Source organism: Sceloporus occidentalis, unplaced genomic scaffold, assembly GCF_023333645.1.
Source record: "Sceloporus occidentalis isolate IW3139 unplaced genomic scaffold, rSceOcc1.0.p SCAF_1, whole genome shotgun sequence".
Taxonomy (NCBI): Eukaryota; Metazoa; Chordata; class Lepidosauria; order Squamata; family Phrynosomatidae; genus Sceloporus; species Sceloporus occidentalis.
The window spans coordinates 47,476,244-47,488,769 of NW_028316981.1; the positions used below are offsets into that span (position 1 = coordinate 47,476,244).

The following is a 12,526-nucleotide window of genomic DNA, read 5'->3' on the forward strand; positions in this document are numbered from 1 at the left end:
AGACAAATTATTATTATTATTATTATTATTATTATTATTATTATTATTATTATTCCCTGCCTCTCCCAAGGATCGAAGCAGTATTACATGATTAAAATAACACAGTATAATTCTACGATTAATGGCATCAAATACTGTAGATGGCTCTGTCAAAACCAGTATGGCCCCATTCCCCTGTCAAGTTCCCTACATAGGTCAGTTGCAAGTGTTCAGATGGTCTCCTTTTTCTGCCAATATGCATGCAGTGTGGAGGCGGTATATGCTGTATAGCCTGCCTGCTGTTCACAGACTGCTTTTCTTGCTATGATGTTGTTGTTATACAAACTTTTAAGTTGTGCCCATAACAGCCTAAATTAAGACGATTTTAGTACTGAAATAAATAGATGTATATAGCCAAATTAGACGCTGTATAAAGATACTTTGAAAAGAAACGTAATGCAAAGGGGGAAAAAAGTACAAATGCAAGTCATAAAATAAATAATGATCCAGCAACATAAACTAAAATCTGTAATAGAAAATAAGAGGGGTAAGGAGCTCATCCATTAGGACACTAAGGTCCAAAACACACTCCAGAAATAATCAATTCTAAGACTTCTCTAACTGCCCTGGCTCAGGGCTAGAGAATCCTGGGAATTGTAGTTTATTGTGGCACCAGAACTCTGACAGAGAAGGTTAAATGTCTCACAAAACTACATTCCCAGGATTCCCTAGCCTTGAGCCAGGGCAGTTAAAGTGGTCTCAAACTGGATTATTTCTGCAGTGTGTTTTGGACCTGACAGTTTTCAGTCTTCAAGAAAATCTGGAATCCAAAAGGTGAAAATAGTGACCTTCAATATATATATATATATATATATATATATATATATGTGTGTGTGTGTGTGTGTGTGTGTGTGTGTGTGTGTAACAGGTGATCTAGATTAGTCTCACTAGTAGAGGAATGAACACTGGCCAATGCAATACCAGTTTTTAAAAAGGGATTGAAGAAATTTCAAACTGGTTAATTGAATTTCTATTCTAGGTAAATTTGTTGGGAAAATATTATTAAAAATATAATTATGGAGCCTATAGAAAAGCAAAGCCTGTTGTTTTCTGGGAGGAAATCCTGTCCTACTAAACTGAGTTATTTGACAGCATTGATACACATTGTCAGATGTGATTCAGTAAACATTATTTACGTGGGCTTTTAAAAGGCTCTTGAGAAAGCCCTGCACCCAAGACACCTGAGAAATTGTAATTGTAATAGAAATACAGCCCCCCTCTTCTCATAAGGAGGCATAAATGGGCATTTCCTGCAGTACAGCAATCTAAATAGTGGGGTCCCCCAATGAGCCATGTTGAAACTATTACTTCTTCAACTGCTCATAAAACTGGAAGTGAGCAATGGAATTAATAGATTCATTGATGATACTAGATTATTTGAGGCAAACTGAAGTGTGTTTCAGAAAAGGCCAACTCAAAAATTTGAAAAACTGGAGTAATTTACTTGTGAGGAAAGCTTAGCTGTGTATACAGTTGTGTATTGTATTATTACCTTAATTTTGCAATGGCCATTGGCCAAAAGCAATAAAGTATGTATGTACAGTTGTGAATGCTGCAGAGCAAGTGGATAAATTTTCATCCTCTCTCAGTATATTAGAAAGTGCAGGGACAGGACAATTAAACAGAAACAAATCTTCACATAGCCTACAGTTAAACTGCAGAATTCACTACTACAAGATTAAGTCATGGTTTTCAGCCTGGACCACTTCAGAAGGAATTAAAGCAATTCATTTCTATCAGTGGCTACCAGCAGATGGATGGATGGATGGGTGGGTGGATGGATGGATGGACGGACGGACGGACGGACGGACGGACGGACGGACGGGTATGTGTGAGAGGGAGAGGTTACTTCCAGCAATGTAGACGGCATTCTCTTGTGTTCTAGATGATTAGGAGCATGATTGGGGAATATATTTGCACTCTTATTACTGGGCTTCCCAACGGCATCAGGTTGGCTACTGTGTGAACAGAATACTGGCTTATCTTGGGAGACAATGGAAATTATCACACACAGATGGGATACGGACAGAATCACTCCCCCAGCCTTATCTTGTCTTTGAGTGCAATCCTGCAAAAGGCTTTCAGATCGCAGCACTATTGTCCTGTCATTGGAGCAGCATTGCATTAGTTAATGCAAAATGCCAGGCAATGCTGCTTCAATGACAGGACATGACATCATTTCAAAGTTTTTCATTCGATAGCGATCAATCATACTTTATGGATGGGATAATGATGGGGTAAGCGCAACATTGTATGAACATCTTCTCACAATCATGCTATAAGGACAGGAAAAGGATGTTTCATCCCCCTTCTGATAATCTCCATAGCCAGTTGGAGCTGCCTCTCTGGCAATCTTTTGTGAGACATTTTGTCAGAGTAATAACCCAGGATTTGCTTTAAGGTTAACTCTCTGGGGATTTTAACAAAAATGGATAGTGAGGAGTTTCAAAATGATTTTCCAAAACTGGGTCAGGCATTACAATGGCCTTAACTTAACTCCCTTTGTCAGGTTTGCAAACTGCAAAAACAAACTATGGACAAAAATTGCCTCACTTTTTTGTCCACTCCCATTGCAAGTGATGAGTGATCAGCTGCAACTGTGACTTAACTGTGATACGTAGACATGTGTCATTTGCTGTCAAAGGTTCAAAATGATTCTCACCACTACTTGATATGGCAGATTGTCTACTAGTTGGTGCCTTAATATCTAAGTGTGTGTTAAGTCTTCAACTTAGATCAGTCTTGGTCAGGAAATAAAACTCTAGAAGAAAAGGTAACCCTAATAACCTGAGCTAGAAATTATTTCTAAGAGGCAAACTACAGAGAGTCATTAGCAGGCAGCTGATTTGGGGTGCCATGAATGGCAGAAAACTGTTCAATGTTTGTTTTGCTTATGATAAAGAAGGGAAGAAGGGTATATGACATTATCAGCCTTAACTGAAAAATTGCAAAATAAATTGGCCAAGCTGGGGTACAACATACCTTGACTTGTTAGGGAAGGGAGGGAGGGACCACATTTGCTGTTCCATCTGAGGTTTAAAAAAAAAGGTCTTAGGACTCTAATTTACCAGGGAGCAATTACAGAAAGAAAGGACACACACACTAATCCTACAGAGTAAATAGTGTTATATATCCAATTGTCTCCATTTTCATGCCATTTTCTTGACGAACCTATTTAGGACAAAGAATTGCTTTGTAGAATGGAATGTGTGGACAAACGTTGACATGGTTTCTTGGTTCTCTACAAGATTTTTTTTCTTCTTGGAGCTTCAACATGCTATTTTTGCTTCAGAAAATGAAATGTAATCACACAGAATTGGTGTACCTTGGAAGCGGAAACATCCAAGAATCCTAAGGGAAGGCATTTGCCCGTCTTCTGCAACACTAGTATTCTCTCTAAATTGAACTTTGGCAAGGCCAACAGAAAACAAACATTCTTCTGTGGCACTGGCTAATTGGAAATGGACTGACACATGACTTGCTTTTATTTGCACAACAGGGAGAAGAGGGCAGGCAGCCAAAGTAACCATACTCAACACACTGTCCTAATTCATTGCTTGTGGGTTTATAAAGTGTAAAACCTTTGTCCATGTCTGTGGGGGATGCTGACTTCAGACCCATTGCTACTTGAGGTAAAGAATACCACTAAATATTGGTTTCTGGGGTCAGTAACAGGAGATATCTCTTCAGATTGGATGTAGTTTTTCACAATGTATCAGTCAGCCTTCATGCAGAAGAGGTTATTTAGTTAGATGGGCCAGTGATTCACATAGTCTCTTGTTTAGATCCCCTCTTTATGTATGTGGCTTAATAATAATTGGATACCCACTCAAGCCATGCTAGTTTAGGCATTAGGGAGTGGTCGTGTTGCCATTGATGAATGAATGCTGATTTTTGTTTAATTCCCATAGTATAGCGTATAATGCTTACAAACATGTATACTGTGTTAATGCTTTATAGATGCATACTTTTATTTCTCTATGGGGAAGCAACATAGCTCAGTTATGTAGCCAATAGTTTTGTATGCAGATTATATTGGATTAAATCCCTAGCATCTCCAGATATGCCTGAACATCTCCTGTTTGAATATATTTCCAGTGGATATAACCTTGGCTCCTGCTTGTCCAGAGTTATTGGATACTTTTAATTTGTGAAGCTTGAGGATGTGGACAGGGTCCTCTGAGAGGTGAAAGCTACCATAGGTATACTTTATTAAACAGGCCAAAGGGGGCTGGCTGTGTGGGTAAAGGGGTAGTCAATGTCTCCTTACAACAAGGCAGAACTGCAACATGTCTAAAGGAGGCAGTTGGGAGATCTTTGTTAAAAAGGGCATCTCTGAATCCTTCTATGATGGATCATTATGGACCAATGTCCAACCTGCCATTTTTGAGCAAGGTACTGGAGCACATGGTAGCCTCCCAGCTCCAGGAATTTCTGGATGGAACACATTATCTGGATCCATGTCAGTCTGGTTTCAGGCCTGGGTATGGGACAGAGACAGCTTTGGTCACATTGGTGGATGGACCTGCATAGGGAACTGGACAGGGGGAGTATATCCTTTTTGGTTCTGCTGGCTATCTCAATGGCTTTCAGTACCATCAACCATGGTATTCATCTGGGCTGCCTTGCTAGAATGAGACTTGGAGGCACTGTTTTACAATGGCTGTGTTTGTTCCTGGAGGGGCAATCCCAGAAGGCAGTATTGGCGGACTCCTCTTTGATTCTCTTACTGTTAGCCTGTGAGATCCCTTGTAGTTCAGTTTTGTCCCCCATGCTGTTTAATTTATACATACCCAAAGAGTTGGGGTTTCATGGCATCTATATGCAAATGACACCTAACACTACTAGTCCTTTCTACTGCAAACCAAGGAAGCTGTCTTGTTTCTAAATTAATGTCTGTCATCACTAAGGAACTGTATGAAGGTAAATAAATTGAAAGTTAATCCAGAGAAGATAGAGGTACTCTTGATCAGTCAAAAGACACATCAGGTAATAGGTATTCAACCTGTGTTAGATAAGGTTACACTCCTTCTGAAGATCAAGGTTCACAGTTTAGAAGTATTCATGGACTCAGCTTTGAACCCAGAGGCCCAGATTTCTACAGTGGCCAAGTTTGCTTTTGCAAATTTAAAGCCTGTGTGCCAGCTGTGTCTATTCCTTGAGATATCAGATCGATCTGTGGTGACACATCCTGTTTGGACTATTGTAACATGTTCTACTTTGTGCTGCCTTTGTAGAGTGTTCAGAAACTTCAGCTGGTCAAAGAGCTGCAGTTCCTGTTAAAACAGCTCCACTGGCTTCCAGTTTATTTCCTGGCACAATTCACAGTGCTGATTATGACCTTTAAAGCCCTATATGGCTCATGTCCAGGCTGTCTGGCATACTTTATCTCCCATATGAGCCTGCCTGGACTCTCAGATCACCAGGAGAGGCCTTTTTCTCAGTGCCACCTCAATTGCAAGCATGATTGGTGAGGACACAAGAGAGGCCCTTCTCAATGGCTGCTTAGACTCTGGAATGCCTTTCCCAGGAAGGCTGTAATGGCTCCATCCTTAATGTCCTGCCATCAGCAGGGCTAAAACCCCTTTATTCCAACAGGCTTTTAAAACAAGTTTTTAAAGAATGGAGTAGGGGTGATGTGCTGTTTTAAGTTGAAATTCTTTTAATAGCTTTTGATCTTTTTAATTGCTTTTTATTCTTTTAACTTGATACCATGTTTTAATATTATGCTTTAATGCTGTGATTAGTTTGGTTCTATTTTAATGCTCACTTTTTATATTTCTTTGTAAGTGGGCCTGCTGTATTGGTAGGCAAACAATCTGCAGATTCAACAGCCTGCAGATTTCCACATATCATATTATTCTTTGTAAGTGCTTGCATGAAGACACACTGATGTGGATGTGCACACATCATTGCCTATTAAATAATATGGAGTGCAACTGTCCACATTTTTACCCATCCATAAGGTGGACAGAACCAAACCCCCATGGATGAAAAGGGTCTGCTGTATTGTTCTTTCTAAATTGTAAGCCACTTTGAGTCCCAATTTTTAGAGAAAAGTGGGATCATCATCATCAACAACCATAATTAGGTTATGTATATAATGTTATAGCTAAATAATATTAGGTAAACAGATACATTGTGTAAAGACTCAAGACATGTTTGGATAACAGAACAGGAATCCTTTGGGTGAAATAATTAATTGTAGGTATTTCATTGCATACTAGGATTTGACATGTTAGTCCAGTAATGACAAAGTCATACATGCTACTGAGCACTAAACTGGCAGATAATAACCAGTACATACCATCATAAATATTTAGGATCAGTGTACTGCCATTCTCCTCCTTCTGACCACCACCACTTAGTAACTAGATAGGGGAAATTGGCAGCAGCTTGATTGCACTATGTTCTGCTCATCCCCCCCCCCCCCCAATATCAAACAAAGTACAGTTTATCTGCCATCTTTTACAGACTGTGGTCTACATCCAATTGCTGATCCCAGTTGGAGTAGAGCCATTTAGTCAACAAGATTTATGTAAGTCTCAACTTGCCATTCACCAGTTAATTCAGTGGGTCTCTACAGATGTCCATCCCAATCCAGGAATGATTTAAATTTATCTTTGTATTCTAATTATAACTAAAATATTGAGACATTATGCACCTAATTTATGCAGCTGTGGATAGTGATGTTTCAAACACTGGATGTTTTCATTGTAGCAATGAGATTATTTTTCACATGTGTCTTTACAAATTCATGTAAACACAAGTTCTTCTTACTGGATATCTGTGTTCATAGCATCTTAAAAGGAATACTTGGATATTATGTACTGTGATATTTCTTCCAGGGCCTCTGCAGTGCAGATTTTGTCAGTTTTATATTCTACACCATTACAAATCCTGTAAATCCATAGCTTACAAATTTTTATCTCCAGAGAGAGTTCTTGCCAACAAAGGTTTTTTGTCCCCTGTCAGGTTGATCCGATTTGATACTCAACATTCTGGGTTCCCCTTCTCTAAAGTTCACCCTTGAGCCTTCAAAAGAATGCATGCCTTTTGGGTTCCAATTTATATTGAAAGATGACCTCATTTGTCTCCCACAGGAAAATATGCAAGTCATGTAAATGCAGCCAGGAAGATCACAGCCTGAGTTCTGATGCAGAGGATGATCGGAAAATTGGCCGCCTGCTCTCTGATTCAAAATATTCCTCACTCACTGCCCGGGTGAAAGGAGGTGATGGAGTTCGCATCTATAAAAGGAACCGCATGATTATCACTAATCCTATAGTTTCTCGGAAAGATCCAACTTTTGATACTGTTACGTATGAATGGGCTCCACCTGGATTGACTCAGAAGTTGGTAAGATCATGTATTCTCAAAATATACATAAGTCTCCTTGAAACATATGTCACTGAAACATTCCAGATCTAATATAGAACAGAGCAAATTTGTGCTACTCTAGGTGTTGCTGAAAGATATCTCTCATTACCTATGTTTCATATTTAGGAATACAGGCTCCAGCAACATCTGCAAGTTATACTTGCCACCCCTAGTCTAAGGAGCGGCTTGTTGAAAGTCTGTCTCTTCCCTCACTTACTTGAACATTCTTAACTGACATGATCATGGACCTCACTTAAATGAAGCTGAGATCAGAAAGCAGACACAGTAACCATGGACAAGGGCTATTGTCTGTCCTTGACTTACACCAACGGTTGTAATGCCAAGATGTGGAGACAGGAGCAGTCAATAAAAGACACCTTACATAAGAAAGTATAATCCTAGAATTTAGATGACCTTCTAAAGTTACAGCTTGGCTTAAATCTACATGTTCATATAAGTTCATTGTCACTTGAAAATATTTCAGCTTAGATTCTTTGGACATCTGTCAATCTTTTGTGGCATGCTCTGATCCCAAATAAGTTGCTTACTCTTGAAAAGAAGGCAGGGTTACTTGCCAAATCAGTCCAGGATTGGCCAAGTACTCTTGGGAAACAGTATGGTGTTCTGAGACTGCCTAATATGTAAAATCATTTGATCTGAGAGCTAAGTATTGAGTAAGCCAAGAATCTGAAACACTCAATTATAAATGTTCCAGCACCTGGTTGTTATGTTGATCTACTTACTCATGTTGCATGTATCAAAATATCTCTGTATCTCCATTTTAGGGTAATTGATGGTTTGTTTCATGAGATGGAAAGCAACAGATTATTTTGAAGTATGGAGAACAGCAAACCCCATCAGTGTTTAATACACTGTGTTTAAATTATTCAGATTCAGTGGACCCTCCCCTTATGCGGGGATCCATTCCAGATCCCTCTGCGTAAGGAGAAATCTGCTCATGTTGGAGCCCCATTAGAAGTAATGGGGCTTGTGCCTGTGGTACACAGTGGTGGGGTGGTGCACAGTGGTGAGGCAGTGCACATGCACCACAGACACACACCCCATTACTTCTTCCGGGGCGCATGAGGGGCTTCAGCATATGTTGAAAGCCATGTATGCCGCACCCATGTAAAACACGGATGCACTGTACATCGGTATTGAGATTAGGATTACTCACAGTACAATTGAGTAAGATTAAGAATCCGAATTCTTACGTTTGAATACTTGGAATATGGTTAGATAATAGCAGTGGCTTGCATCTTCACATGAGGTGACCATTTAATCCAGTGGTTGTCATTCTTCAGTCCTCCAGATGTTTTGGAGTTCAGCTCCCAGGATCACTGATCATTGACCAAATTGGCTGGGATTTCTGGAATTTGCAGTCCAAAAGCAAGACAAAGGTTTGAGAACCACTGATTTAAAATGTGGCCTTATCTGTCACTATAGCTTAACTGCACCACAGTTCTTGTCACTCATCCTGTTTCACAGTACAGATGTTCAGATTCTTGTTCGGCTCTTATAAAGAGAGAATTGAAAATTCATTAAGCAATGGTCTGTATATGTAAAAGATAAATAGGTTATAGATACATGACTTGCTTTTGGACTACAAATCTCAGCATCCCTGTGCTGGCTGGGAAATTGGGAGATTTTGTCAAAAAGTAACTTTTATAAGTTCTTAAAGCAGCCTGCTCTACTTCAGGGTGCCGGATAGAAGAGAAGGATTTCCCATTGTGTGCTTTCTACAGGGTTTCTTGTTATCATATCTTGAATTAATCCAGAGCACTCAAGCGTTGTCAATCAATTGTTACTCCATATTTAGAATCATAGAGTCATAGATTCTAGGAAGAGACTTCAGGGGCCATCAAGTCAAACCCCCTGCAATACAGGAATACCCAGTCAAAGGAACCCCCCCTCCCAATAGATGGCCATCCAGCCTCTGTTTAAAGACTTCCAAGGAAGGAGACTTCACCACTCTCCAATGCAATGTGTTCTACTATCAAACATCTCTTACCATCAGGAAGTTCTTCCTGATGTTGAGCTGGAATCTCTCTTTCTGTAGCTTGCATCCATTGCTCCTGATCCTAGTTTCTGGAGCAGCAGAAAACAAGCTTGCTTCATTCTCAATGTGACATTCTTTCAAATATTTAAACAGGGCTTATCTTTACATTTTCTAGGTTTACCTTGGGTAGTCCCAAGGGAGTTGCACATAGTTTCATGTGCTGCAGAGCTGAAGTTTGTTTTCCTCTTTTTAAGCATAGATCATTGACCAAATTGGCTGGGGCTTCTGGAACTTGCAATCCAAAAGCAGTGGAAAAGATTACAAGGGTTTTTCTTGATACTGACAACAAATTATTGCCAGCACTTAGTCTTTGTGAAGAATGAGGTATTTATGTTTTCAGACATAAAGTTTCTTAATGGCCCAGCCTTTATAATATATATTCTATATGTAAACCTTGGAATTTCTGAAAGGACGAACAAAAAAGAAAAGTAGCCATGTTGGTCCATGAGAAAAAAAAAACAAAAACCACAGTTGGACAATACTGTCAACAAATCAAAATGCTACAAGCATTTGTTAAAAGCAGCCTTTCAACTCACATACCCACATAATGCATATAGTTTTATTTAGAATTCTGACTGAGGTGTGATCAACCAGTGCATCCCCCCTCTTTTTTTTTTAAATCTCTTATAGCCTTTAACACTTGGGATCATATTGGATTTGTCTAATCTTGGCAATTCTCATGGGAAGGAATACTTACTGACACAAAATACATACCTCATTTATTCAGTCAAGTCCTCATACAGAGTGATGGAACCTTTCATACCCAGCATTTCAGGCTGATTAGCTCATGTAATTCAAAATATAATACTTCATAAGCAGAGTAGAAGACCTAGCCAAGTATCCAATGCTAGTGATATTAGTTGGGCCAATAAAGACTGTGACTTTGGAAAAGAAAGTCTAAACCATTGTCTGTCTCCTTGCCATCAGCTTGGAGTATAATAGGTTCCCAAATCAGGTCAAGCATTCACATCTTTGCCTAGTATCTGGACTTGACTAACACAGTAACGAGAACACATGGAAATGCATTCAAGATATCTGGAATACATTTAGCTGACAAAGGGGGGGAAATTCAATGACTTGAATTGATTTAGTTATGTGCTCTGATATCTACGTTAACATATGTATTTTTAATATGATAATCCTTCCACCTTCAAGCTGTGTTAAGATGACTTCTAAGCTGGTTCCCAGACATGCCAAAAAAGATTTGGAAATCAAAATCATTATTGAACAATCTGTAGCCAGATATGAGTATTCAAAACTATATAGTCTTTCATGACTTAGGCAAGGAAGATGTGCTTGCATTTGTAAAACTCTAGATAATTACCTTAATTAAGCCATAGGGCTGAAAAGTGTAGTTTGAAATTTTCTTATTCTTAATGAAAAAGGAGATCACCCCTTAAAAAAATGCTTAATGGCTTTGAGATTTTTCTCATATTGGGAACTTTTGTGAAAATTCAATTTTGTACAAAACCCAGAATTTTTGTAAAAATTTCAAGATTCTTTTAAAAAAAAAAAATCATAGTGTCCAAAAACTCTCATAATCTCATCCAGCAGGGAGAAACTTTTCTCTCTTGGGAAAAAATCTTTCTTGTGTGAAGAAATGAAAAAAATAGATCAACTTCTCTAGTCTAGAAAGAGCCTCAGATGCTGATATTTCTGCCTATAGTACCCTGAAGCTAGAAGATATAGTAATTTCATGTTTACTATTTTTCTTTCATAAGCATTACAGCAAGTGAGGCATAAGTTCCTATCTGACCATGAATGCTAAGCAGGTCCAGCCCTTGTTAGTACTTGGATGGGAGATTGCCAATTAATATCAGTTGATGGAGGCTATATTACAGAAACAAAACCATCTCTGAGTATTCCTTGCCTAAGAAAATCCTATGGCATGTGCACATACACATATAAGTGCACACACATACACACACACAATGCAAGTGATAAATTCATGTAAAACTCCTACAGTTGGGCCCATGGTATCTGCTGGGGTTTGGTTTCAGGTCCCCCCAACGGTGGATATCAAAATCTGCAGATATTCAAGTCCCATTAAAATACAATGGCACAGTAAAATTGTGTGCCTTATATAAACTGGCAAAATCAAGGTTTGCTTTTTGGAATGTGTATATATTTAAAAATATTTTCAAGATGTGGATGCTTGAATCTGTGGATAAAGCAACCAGAGGGCCAGCTGTATTTGTCTTTCAAGATACTTACAGAGGAAGGTAACATGTTGCAGGTATAATAACTATACTGCTCACAGTAATGGATTAAACAGTACCAGAGTCATTTACCAGAATGATTACAAAAAACAAGCAAGCAAACAAGCAAACAGGGATACTTGCAGTGCCCTAGATCAGTGGTCAGCAGAGTGAGGCCCCTTCTGATGTTGTTTGTCTCCCATCTATTCCAGTCAGCATAGTCAGTGGTGAAGAATGCTGGAAGCTGAAGTCAATGTCATCATAAGGAGTGCATTTTGCCCAAGCTTGCCTTAGGTAATGGCTCTAAATAAGGAGAGACAAATTAATCAAGAGTAATTTAATGGGTTGCAAGATGCTAGTACTGAAGATACTAAGAGCACTGACAAAAATTTTCAATGCAGGCAGGGCTAGATGACAGAAAGACAGAATGTAATGTGTGAATTTGATATCAAGATCATACAACAGTGGTATGGGAAACAAGGAGAAGCAGGATGGTGTAATGGTTTGATTGTTGGACTAGGAATCTGGGTTTGAATCGTCATTTGTCCAGCTAATCCCCATTCAGCAAGGTCACTGGGTGGGTCACATATACTCCCCTTTAGAGGAAGACAGTTGCAATGCTCCTCTGAACAAATCTTGCCAAGAAAACTCTATGCTGTGTTTGCCTTAGGGTTACCATTAGCCAGATATTGAAGACACACAATAACAATAACAACAACAATTTAGGAAACTAGTCACAAAAGCAAACCATTCAGCAAAACAATTTGTCTTAATCTCAGAACTACTTCCTTCTAATTAATGGAAGTTCTGGGCTTCCATTAGACATTCCATATATATTCCATATAGTTTT

The 12,526-nt window shown here is 39.0% G+C and overlaps 1 protein-coding gene across 1 annotated transcript in view; it reads left to right on the forward strand.

The window, feature by feature from the left end:
- The window catches only part of LMCD1 (LIM and cysteine rich domains 1), a 67,479-nt gene that overhangs the window by 35,882 nt on the left and 19,071 nt on the right, over nucleotides 1-12,526 (forward strand). Inside the window, exon 3 of the mRNA XM_089520236.1 lies at nucleotides 7,143-7,398. Within this exon, the coding sequence (XP_089376362.1) occupies nucleotides 7,143-7,398 (256 nt within the window). The remainder of the gene's footprint in view (nucleotides 1-7,142; nucleotides 7,399-12,526) is intronic.